This window comes from Ailuropoda melanoleuca, chromosome 9, assembly GCF_002007445.2.
Source record: "Ailuropoda melanoleuca isolate Jingjing chromosome 9, ASM200744v2, whole genome shotgun sequence".
NCBI lineage: Eukaryota > Metazoa > Chordata > Mammalia > Carnivora > Ursidae > Ailuropoda > Ailuropoda melanoleuca.
The window spans coordinates 56,341,116-56,353,005 of record NC_048226.1 but is presented as its reverse complement, the minus strand read 5'-3'; the positions used below and the strand labels follow the sequence as shown (position 1 = coordinate 56,353,005).

General features: G+C 38.6%; 1 protein-coding gene across 7 annotated transcripts in view; it reads left to right on the top strand.

The window, feature by feature from the left end:
- Window positions 1-1,733: 1,733 nt before the first annotated feature.
- RMDN1 (regulator of microtubule dynamics 1) overlaps window positions 1,734-11,890 on the top strand; it is a 53,705-nt gene continuing 43,548 nt past the window's right edge. For 3 of the 7 annotated variants that reach the window (XM_034668272.1, XM_002916897.4, XM_034668273.1), the window contains exon 1: window positions 1,734-1,983. In XM_034668272.1, the coding sequence (XP_034524163.1) occupies window positions 1,855-1,983 (129 nt within the window). In that variant the 5' untranslated portion in view covers window positions 1,734-1,854. Of the gene's footprint in view, window positions 1,984-2,004; window positions 2,128-11,890 lie in introns of those variants that run through there. The other 4 variants (XM_034668277.1, XM_034668276.1, XM_034668275.1 and 1 more) reach the window with 2 other exon arrangements.

Below are 11,890 nucleotides of genomic sequence, written 5' to 3'. Positions count from 1 at the left end.
TTAAAAAAATTTACTCTGGCTAAGATATCAGAAACTCAATTTCAGGATTCTCATGGCGTCCAGTTATATGAACATATTCTTTAGGAATATTGAGGTAACTACAATAGAAATATATAAAAATGGTTCCCTCTGGAAAAAAAAGACTAGGGTTCAAAAAAAGTTAAGAAGACGCTCTATGGTTTTTTTAAATATACTTTAAAAACAAAGAAAATAAGAATATTACTGATGCAATCATAAATATGGCTGATTTAATGGGAAGTAATGGAGGCAGCAATCATACAGAAGCATTGGACTTGGAGTTCAAAGACATGGATTCTAGTCTTTTAGTCTTCCAACAAAACCTACTACCTATGTATTGTTGGTTAATAAATCTCTTTGAACTACAATTCTCGTTAATTTGGCATACCAGATTAATTTTATTTCACAAAGCAGTTGGGAAGAACAAATGAAATAAGTATGTGTCACTAAACTACGAAATACTATATAGGTACAACATAAATGCAACCTAATTTTAAAAAACTATGATTATCTTCCCTTATTGCCTATAAAAAATGTTTAAGTAATCCAGATAGTATGCACTCCATTTTCAGCTTGTGTTTTCACTCACAACAATCCTGAAGTAAGATTTAAAACCTCTTCACTCCTTCCAAAAATATTCCACTCCGGTGAGAGGTATCGATCTTACTAAAAATATTTTGAGGGGAAGCCAGGGGCTTTGTACCACACATCCCATAGCAAACAAGGGCATCAACTTTCTCTCAAGAGGCCTCCTCTCCCTAGTCTTTTCTCATGTAAAATGTTGTGGTTTGGGAGCAAACAGTCAAGAAAGAATTATTGAGATGACTTCAGTGCAAGAAGGGTGGTTTTACTAAAGCAGGGGGCAAACAGAGCTCTCTGGGGTTGTAAGGAGTGGCTGATTATACAGTTTCAAGCTGGGAGGGGTTTAGGGATAGGGTAAGTCTCTAAGGAATTTGGAAGCAAGGTTTCCAGGACCTTGAAGGGCTAGCCATTGTTAGGAAAAGGTCATTTAATACTGTCTAGTAAAACCTTAGTCATGAGACCCTTTCAGACGTATATTGGTGTGCCGCATGTTTTGAGGATGATTGCTAAACATAAATACATATATCTTGGGGGGGATAAAGGAAGTTTCCAAAAGGATTTTTACAGTGTCTTAGAGGTTGGGCTAATGTCAGACTAAGGTTGCCTGAGGCAGCTAAACTCCTTGAGGAAGGTACTTGTCAATGGGCTGTGAGTTCTAAGAAAGTTTAATTTTTGCTCTTTTCCCTTTGATCTCCACATCATTTTCTACTAAGACCAGCCAGCTTGGGCTTCACATTCTTTGTTTATCTTCTCTGGCTTCTCTTCCCCCACCCCCCAACTCTTCCTCCTAACTCTCAATCTCTTCTGTGCTTTATGTGAAACATTGAGTTTTTCCATGTATTTATTTCCAAAAAGGACCCTCTATTACCCTACCTTTGAAGGCAGCAGAGAATTATAAATAATAGATTTTTTTTCTTGCATACTTAAATTACCGGGTCTATTAGAGAACTTTCATATCTGTTCTGGTGATTAATCCTATGCCAAAGCCATGACAGCGCCCACACGGTACGCGCAGAAACCGGACAGCAGCCACAAGGGAACAGTCCTTTGGGCGCAGGCGCGTAAGGACCGCTAAGTCCCACCCAACCGGGTAGTTCCCTCCCCCTGAACCTGTGGACCGGAAATCGTTTAGCGGAAGAGGCGGCCTGGAAGAGGGAAGTCACACTTTTCTCGGGAAGGCCTGGGGAGACTTTCGCTCCGCTGCGCTCCATAGCGGCCCAAAGGGGTGAAGGGTCAGTTAGCGAGTTGTAGGTCATGGCGCTGGCCGCTCGCCTCTGGCGCTTTCTCCCTTGGGCACGTGGCGTCTTTCCGGGACCTTGGCTCTTGAGGGGTGTTGCTGGCAGCCGCGGACTGTGCTGTACTTGGAGACTCCGCGGCTTGGAGGTACCCCCGCCGCCCTGACTCCCGCTCTCCTCACTACTGGCTGGGCTCCGGGACCCCTGCTTCAGCTAGGCTACTCCCTATCACTCTGGGGAATGTGGTGAACTGAGGAAGGTACTCAGGCCAGGTGTTCCTGGAGCTCTCCAGGTGACTGCTTCGGACAGGTCTTCTCCCTTTCGCAAGGCTGCTTTCTTCTCTGAAAACTGGGGTCGGAGGAGGAATGAGCTCCCCCCTCACTCCTTCTCCGGGAATCCTGCCCGTCTTTCCTGTGTGAAAACAGAGAACTTTGGCGGGGGCGGGGGGACTTGACCGCTGTGAAAATGTTTACTTTTGGCGATACTGTACAGCACCCGAGGCTCTATTAGACTTTGAAAAGTTTGTGGTGTGATTTTGAAAATTACTACGACTTAGAAGCAGAGAGTTTGTAGTATTTAGGTTTAAAATTTTTTGAGTCCTTTGTATTATCTGCATAATGTTAACAAAGGATGTTGGATTGTCATCCCAGTTTTGGCTTTTCTATTAGACCGTTCGTGGGCCTTGGTTGGTTTATTTATCTATGAAAGGCGATTAGAGAGTGATTGTTGGCGATAGTGCATACGATACGTATTATTTGAACTAGGTGTTTAATTATTTTGAACTCTAAAATACATGTTTTTGACTGCCTGCTATGTTCAGGGTTATCGGGGGCAGTAGGGAACAGGTAATGAAAGACTAGCTTGATTGCGATCCTCCAAAATGCTTATAGTCAGATGGGGAGATGTTAGAAGATACAGGCAGAGGGATGGGAGGAGTTTTTCTTTTTCCTAAACCTTTCTCTCAGCGTGATGTCAATAAGTTGAGTTGGAGATATTTTCCAGAAGTTTGTTGAGATTGGGGGCTACTGCTGAGTAACAGGTTTCATTTTTCTGTCTCTTTCTATATGTAATCTGTGTTACAAAACACTTCTCTGAACATTTATTTTTCAACAGATTTGTACTGAGTGCTTACTGTGAACAAGGCTCAGTTCTAAGCTCTGGAGATCTAATGAACCTGAGAAATTGAAAGTTTTCCTCGTTGATCTTACAGATTAGAAGGAAAGGTAGTCAGTTGAGTAAATGTAATTAACGCAAAGTGTTGGGAAAAGAGAAGCAAAGTTATACCCAACCTTATTTTGAAGGGAGGAAAGGGAAAAGTGTGAGCAGTTAGAAATGAGATATAAAGAATGATTGGAGGTTAATGAGTAATGGGGAAGATGAGGACAAAAGAATATTCCAGTAGAGAGAGTAGCATGATACAGCCCTTGAGGTAAGAAAAAGTGGTATTTTTGAGGACCTGAAATTATGAGTGGAGCCTGAAATGGGAAAATAAACTGATACAAACTGAGGCTGAAAAATCAGGCAAGTACCATTTTATTAGTTATCTATTACTGCACAGGGAGCACAAGCAGGGGCAGTGGGAAAGGAAGAAGCAGGCTCCCAGCGGAGGAGCCTGATGTGGGGCTCAATTCCAGAACGCTGGGATCACGCCCTGAGCTGAAGACAGATGCTTAACGACTGAGCCACCCAGGCGCCCCATAAGTTTGGGGTTTGTTTTAGATTCCACAATGAGATCATACTGCATTTGTCTTTCTTGTCTGACATATTTCACTTAGCGTAATGCCCTCAAGGTCTCTTCATGTTGTCAAAAATGACAAGATTACATTCTTTTTATGGCTGAAAAATATTCCATTGTGTGTGTGTATATATATCACATTTGTTTTATACATTCATGGACACTCATGTTGCTTCCATGCCTTGGCAACTGTAAATAATGCTGCAGTGAACATGGGGGTGCATATATCTTTTTGAGTGTTTTTGTTTCCTTTGGATAAACACCCAGTAGAATTGCTGGCCATATGGTAGTTCTAGTTTTTATTTTTTGATTAACCTCCATGCCATTTTCTGTAGTGGCTGCACCAATTTACATTCCCACCAGCAGCATACAAGGATTTCTCTTCTCCGCATCTTCACCAACACTTACTATTTCTTGTCTTTTTGACAATACCATTCTAACAAGTGTGAGATGATACCTCATTGTGGTTTTGACTTGCATTTCCCTTATGAGTACCTTTTCATGTACCTGTTGGCTATCTCTGTGTCTCTGGAGAAATGTCTCTTCTGATACTCTGCCCATTTTTTAATTGGACTGGTTTTTTAAATTGTTTTGGCTATTGAATTGTGAGAATTATTTATATATTTTGGAGGTTAATCCCTTATCAGATATGTGATGTGCCAATTTTTTCTTCAGTTTGGTAGGCTGCCTTTACATTTTGCTGATAGTTTCATTTCCTGTGCACAAACTTTTCAGTTTGATGGAATCCCACTTGTTTATTTTTACTCTTGTTGCCTTTGCCTTTGGTGTCAAATCTAAAAAATCATTGCCAAGATCATCGTCGAGGAGCTTACCCCCTTATGTTTTCTTCTAGGAGTTTATGGTTTTAGATTTGATGTTCGAAGGTTTTTTAGTCCCTTTTGAGTTAATTTTTGTGTATACTGTAATACAATGGTTCAGTTTTATTTTTTTTCACATGGCTGTCCAGTTTTCTGAACACCACTTATTGAAGAGACTGTTTTTTCCTCGTTGTATATTCTTGGCTCTCATATTTTAAATTAGCTGGCCCATATATGCATGAGTTTATTTCTGAACTCACTATTTTGTTCCATTGATCTATGTGTGCGAATACTGTACTGTTCTGATTACATTAGCTTTGTTATATATTTTTAAATCAGGAAGCATGGGGCCTCCTGCTTTGTTCTTTGTCAAGGTTGCTTTGGCTATTTGGGGTCTTTTGTGGTTCCATACAAACTTTAGGATTGTTCGTTCTGTGTCTGTGAAAAGTGCAGTTGGAATTTGAAAATGCCATTGAATCTGCAGATTGCTTCAGGTAGTATGGACAGTGTTACAGTATTCTTCCAGTCCATTAGCATGGAATATCTTTCCGTTCATTTGTGTTTTCAGTTTCTTTCATCAGTGTCTTAAAGTTTTTAGTGCACAGGTCTTTTATCAGATTCTTGGTTAAATTTATATCTAGTAGTTTATTCTTTTTGATATAACTATAAATGGGATTGTTTTCTTAATTTCTCTGATAGTTCATTATTAGTATATAGAAATACAACAGATTTTTGTGTATTGATTTTGTATCCTGCTACTTTACTCAATTTGTTTATTATTTCCAAAAGTTTTTGGGTGAGGTCTTCAGGGTTTTCTGAATGTAATACCATGTTACTGCAAATTTACTTCTTCCTTTCTGATTTGGATATCTTTTCCTTTTTCTTTTCTTTTCCTTCTTTTTATTTTTTTTTAATTCCTAATTGCTCTAGCTCTAGGATTTCTGATACCATGTTGAATAAAAGTGAGGGTGGGCATTCTTGTCTTGATTCTCATTTTTAGAGGAAAAGCTTTTTTTTTTTTTTTTTTTTTTAAAGATTTTATTTATTTATTTGACGGAGATAGAGACAGCCAGCGAGAGAGGGAACACAAGCAGGGGGAGTGGGAGAGGAAGAAGCAGGCTCACAGCAGAGGAGCCTGACGTGGGGCTCGATCCCATAACGCCGGGATCATGCCCTGAGCCGAAGGCAGACGCTCAACCGCTGTGCCACCCAGGCGCCCCTAGAGGAAAAGCTTTTTATGATACTAGCTGTAGACTTGTCATGTATTGCTTTTATTTATTTATTTTTTTAAAAGATTTTATTTATTCTTTTGACAGAGAGAGCACTGGCAGGGAGAGGGAGAAGCAGGCTCCCCACTGAGCAAGGAGTCAGATACGGGGCTCCATCCCAGGACCCTGGGATCATGCCCTAAACTGAAGGCAGACGCTTAACCGGCTGAGCCACCCAGGCGCCCCATGTATTGCCTTTATTATGTTGAGATATGTTCCCTCTATATCCGCTTTATTGAAAATTTTATCATGAATGGGTGTTGAGTTTTTGTTAGATGCTTTTTCTTTTTCTTTTTTTTTTTTTTTTAAAGATTTCATTTATTTATTCAACAGAGACAGAGACAGCCAGCGAGAGAGGGAACACAAGCAGGGCGAGTGGGAGAGGAAGAAGCAGGCTCACAGCAGAAGAGCCTGATGTGGGGCTCGATCCCACAACGCAGGGATCACGCCCTGAGCTGAAGGCAGACGCCCAACCGCGGTGCCACCCAGGCGCCCCTGTTAGATGCTTTTTCTAATCTATTGAGATAATCTTGTCATTTGGGGCCTTCATTTTGCTGTGTCACCTTGATTGGTTTGCAGATTTTTGAATCATCCTTGCAGTACCCTAGAATAAATCCCATTTGATCATGATGTGTGATATTTTCAATGGATTCTTAAAAATTTTAATTTTAGTATAGTTAACATACAGTGTTATATTCATTTCAGGTGTACAATATAGTGATTCAACAATTTCGTATATTACTAAGTGCTTATAGAGATTAAGTGTACACTTATGCCCTTCACCTATTTTACCCATCTCTCCACCCACCTCCCTTCTGGTAACCATCTGTTTTGTTGTTTGTTTGTGTTGTTTCTTAAATTCCACATGAGTGAAATTGTATGGTGTTTGTGTTTTTTTGACTCATTTTGCTTCCATTATACTCTCTAGATCCATTAATATTGTAAATTTCAAGACTTCATTATTTTTTATGGCTAAATAGTATTACATTGTGTATATATACCACATCTTTATTCCTTCATATCGATGCACTCTTGGGTTGCTTCCTTATTTAGGCTATTGTAATAATGCTACAATAAACATACATGTGCATTTATTCTTTTTGATTTAGTGTTTTTGTATTCTTTGGGTAAATACCCAGTAGTGTGATAGCTGGATCACAGGGTAATTCCATTTAAAAATTTTTGAGGGGCACCTGGGTGGCACAGCGGTTAAGCGTCTGCCTTCGGCTCAGGGCGTGATCCCGGCGTTGTGGGATCGAGCCCCACATCAGGCTCCCCTGCTATGAGCCTGCTTCTTCCTCTCCCACTCCCCCTGCTTGTGTTCCCTCTCTCGCTGGCTGTCTCTATCTCTGTCAAATAAATAAATAAATAAAATCTTAAAAAAAAAAATTTTTTTTTGAGGAAACCCCCATACTGTTTTTTTACAGTGGCTGCACCAGTTTACATTCCCACCAAGAGTGCATGAAAGTTCCTTTTTCTCCACATCCTTGCCAAGCCTTGTTGCTTGTGTTTTTTATTTTAGCCATTCTGATAGACATGAGGTGATATCTCATTGTGGTTTTGATTTGCATTTTCCTGATGCTGACTGATGTTGAGCATCTTTTCATGTGTCTGTTGGCCATCTGTATGTCTTTGGAGAAGCGTCTGTTTGTGTCTTCTGCCCATTTTTAAATTGGATTATTTGTTTTTTGGGTGTTGAGTTGTATAACGTCTTTATTTATTTTGGATACTAACCCGTTATCAGATACGTCATTTGAAAATACCTTCTCCCGTTCGTTAGGTTGTTTTTTAGTTTAGTCGTTTGTTTCCTTTGCCTTGCAGAAGTTTTATTTTGATTTAGTCCCAATAGTTTATTTTTGCTTTTGTTTCCTTTGCTTCAGGATTCATATCCAGAAAACCGTTGCTAAGGCTGATGTCAGAGAAATTACTGCCTATGCTGTCTTCTAAGATTTTTACGGTTTCAGGTCTCACATTTAGGTCCTTAGTCCATTTTGAGGTTTTGTTTTTTTTTGTTTGTATGGTGTAAGAAAATGGTCCAGTTTCATTCTTTTGCATGTAGCTGTCTAGTTTTCCCAACACCATTTGTTGAAGAGACTTTTTTCCCATTGCATATTCTTGCTTCCATTGTCATAGATTAATTGACCATGTCATTGTAGGTTTATTTCTGGGCTCTCTGTTTTGTTCCATTGATCTATGTGTCTGTTTTTCTGCCAGTACCATAGTGTTTTAATTACTACAGTTTTGTAAGATATCTTGAAATCTTGAATTGTGATACCTCCAGTTTTGTTTTTCTTTTGCAAGATTGCTTTGGCTATCTGGGGTCTTTTGAGGTTCTATATAAATTTTAGGATTGTTTTTTCTAGTTCTGGGAAAAATACTGTTGATATTTTTGTTAGGGATTGCATTAAATCTGTAGCCTGCCTGGGGTAGTATTGGCATTTTAACAATATTTGTTCTTCCAATCCATGAGCATGGAATGTCTTTCCATTTGTTTGTGTGTCTTCAATTTCTTTCATCAGTGTTTTATAGTTTTCAGAGGACAGGTCTTTTACCTCCTCGGTTAAGTTTATTTCTAGGTATTTAATTATTTTTGGTGCAATTGTAAATGGGATTGTTTTCTTCCTTTCTCTTTCTGCTGCTACATTGTTAGTGTATAGAAGAGCAACAGATTTCTTTACGTTGATTTTGTATCTTGTGAATTCACTGAATTCATGTATCATTTCTGGTAGCTTTTTCATTGGCGACTTTAGGGGTTTTCTACATATAGTATTCTGTCATCTGCAGTTAGTAAAAGTTTTACTTCTTCTGTACCAATTTGGATGTCTTTTATTCCTTTGTCTGATTGCTGTGGCTAGGACTTCCAGTACTATACTGAATAAAAGTGGTGAGAGTGGACATCCTTATCTTGTTTCTTACCTTAGAGGAGAAGCTCTCAATTTTTCTCCATTGAGAATTGATATTAGCTGTGTTTCTCATATATGGCCTTTATTATGTTGAGGTATGTTCCCTGTATACCTACTTTTTTTGAGGGCTTTTATCATGAATGAATGTTGTACTTTGTCAAGTGCTTTTTCTGAGTCTATTGAAATGATCATACAGTTTTTATCCTTCCTCTTATTGATGTGATGTATCATTTTGGTTGATTTGTGAATATTGAACCCACCCTTGCATCCCTGGATAAATTTCACTTGGTGAAATTTGATTTCATTCAATAATGATTCATGGTGAATCATTATTTTTAATGCATTTTGGATTTGGATTGCTAATATTTTGTTGAGGATTTTTGCATCTATGTTCACCAGAGATTTTAGCCTGGAGTTCTATTTGGTAGTTTCTTCCCTCCCCCCAAGATTTTATTTATTTATTTGACAGAGACAGCAAGAGAGAGAGCACAAGCAGGGGGAGCAGGAGAGGGAGAGAGAGAAGCAGGCTCTCCAACGAACAGGAAGTCCTATGTGGGGCTCGATCCCAGGACCCTGAGATCATGACCCGAGCCTAAGGCAGACACTTAACGGCTGAGTCACCAGGGGCACCTCTTTGGTAGTGTCTTTATCTGGTTTTGGTATCAGGGTAATAATTCTGGCCTCAGAAAATGAATTTGGAAGTTTTCCATTCTCTTCTGTTTTTGCAAAAGTCTGAGAAGAATAGGTATTAACTCTTCTAAATGTTGGGTAGAATTCACCAATGAAGCATCTGGTCTTGGACTTTTGTTTTTTGGGGAGTTTTTTGATCAGTGATTCAATTTCATTGCTGATAATCCATCTGTTCAAATTTTCTGTTTCATCCCAATTCGGTTTTGAGAGATTACATCCATTTCTTCTGGGTTGTCCAATTCGTTGGTGTATTATTTTTCATAATATTCTCTTATAATTCTTTGTATTTCTAAGTTGTCAGTTGTTATTTCTCCTATTTTGTTTTTGATTTTATTTGGCTCCCTCCATCCCTCCCTCCTTCTCTCTCTCTCTCTCTCTCTCTCTCACTGTGTCTAAAAGTTTATCAATTTTGTTGATCTTTCAGAGAACCAGCTCCTGGTTTCATTGATCTATTCAATTTTTTTTTTTTTGTTTCTGTATAATTTATTTCTGCTCTAATGTTTACTGTGTCCTTCCTTCTGCTGGATTTGGGTTTTGTTTGTTCTTGTTTTTCTAGCTCCTTTAGATATAAGGTTAGGTTGTTTACTTGAGATTTTTCTTGATTTTTGAGGTAGGTCTTTATTGCTATAAACTTCCCTCTTAGAACTGCTTTTGCTGCACTCCAAAGATTTTGGACTGTTGTGTTTTCATTTGTCCCCTTGTATTTTTTTTATTTCTTCTTTGAGTCCCTGGTTGACCTATTCATTGTTTAGTAGCGTGTTATTTAACCTTCATGCATTTGTGCTCTTTCCAGTTTTTGTGTTGTTGTTGTTTTGATGGTTGAGTTCTAGTTTCATAACATTGTGGTCAGAAAAGATGCATGGTAATGACTTCAGTCTTTTTTTTGGTTTCTTCCAGAGGAAATTGTTTGACATGTAGCTGTAGATTTGGTGTGTCCATGAGAGGATGGGTGTTCAGGATTCTCCTACATTGCCATCTTGAACCAGAACCATTAGGGGCCATTTTAGAGGCTGCTTACCACAACCAGATTCAGAAAACCATATAAACAATGTTAAGTATTTCTGATTTTATTCTAAAGGTTATAGGAAACCATGAAAAAGTTTTAAACAGGGACATTATTTAATCAAACTAATGTTAAAAAAAAAAACAACAACATTGCCTAGGGTCAAAAATGGATAGGTTTGAGTGGATGCTATAGACCAGATAAGCGATGATTGGTATAGCACAGTGAGAAATCTGGTGGTTTGAACTTTAGTGGTAATCACAGAAATGGAAATAAGTGGATGCATTCAAAGTACATCAATGATGTAAACTTAGTGGACCTAAAAGATAGCTTTGATGTGGGAGTTGTAAGGAAGGAGTCAAGGAAGATCTCACGTTTCTGGCTAGAGCAGCAGGATGGATGGTGATGCTGTTTACTGGAATAGGACTACAGAAGCAATTAGGGGGGTGGCAAAGAAGGTGATGAGATGTTTTGGACTAGTTATGGTGACCGATGAGATAGTCAAGTTGTCATGTAGAATAGACAGTAGTTGGGTAGTTCTTCTGGTGTTCTGAGGTCTGAGCTGGAGATAAAGATTCAGGGGACGTTATCATATGGTTGTAAATGATAACATGGTAGAAGTTGATAGTACTTTATAGTAAGACAAGAAGAATGCCTAGTACTTACCATGGAGGAATTCCAATATTTAAGAGGAGGTGGAGCTGACAGGAAGTTAGGAGGAAAACTGGGATATGGTAGGGATACATTCCTTCCCATCTAGTGATGAGTTTGTATTTTGGAATTCCTTCTAGCTTGAACTTAGTATAATCAGTGTTGAAGAAAAGACCTATCCAAGAGATAGCTTATTTCTTTGGTTTAACAAATATTTTTTGAGAATTATTTATGTGAAAGGCATTGTAGAGTATTGGAGGTGCAGAGTAAAATGGCACATACTAGCTCTCTCAGACAGTTTGACAAGTTGTTAGTATCTTCAGGGGTCACTGAGTCCTGATTCTTTTAATTGATTTTTTTAGTTCTAGAAACATGAGTTTTATCTATTTTCTCATGGATGAGCAGAAAGCTGCTTTACATTAACCAAACTAGTCTGAGTCCCACTGGAAAACTGTCACTTTATTAATTTACAGTAAGAAATACAAATGTCAGCTACCCAACAGTGCATTTTCTCCCCTCTCAGAAAGCCAGAATATTGTTTATTGAGCATAATACCAGTAAAGGAAGTTGAACACTGTGAATGTGTAGTTTTCTCAAGCTATAATAGTCTGTGCAAGCTTTTCAGCCATGTGATATACCTGCCATAAAAATAAGGAACCAGGAGACTTACTGATGATATCTTAAGTCTTTTGCTTCTAAGTACCACCACCTTACATCCACACCCCCATACCTCTGCTCCTAATCCCATCTTGCTTCTCCTTGGTAAATATGAACAAACTCAGAAAATTAAATGTTAAAATTGTGATTATGTCAAAATCAGTTTTCTTATTTTGCTGTTGATTCATTTTGAATCCAGTTGTATGTAATATCTTGAATATTCATGCTCAAGAAAGTAAAGCACTCAGCAAATTGGAATATGTTAGATTTCTCATGCCTACCCTAGATCCTTATGAGAAGTTAAAATATGGGTCAGATTTGAGTCCTGAG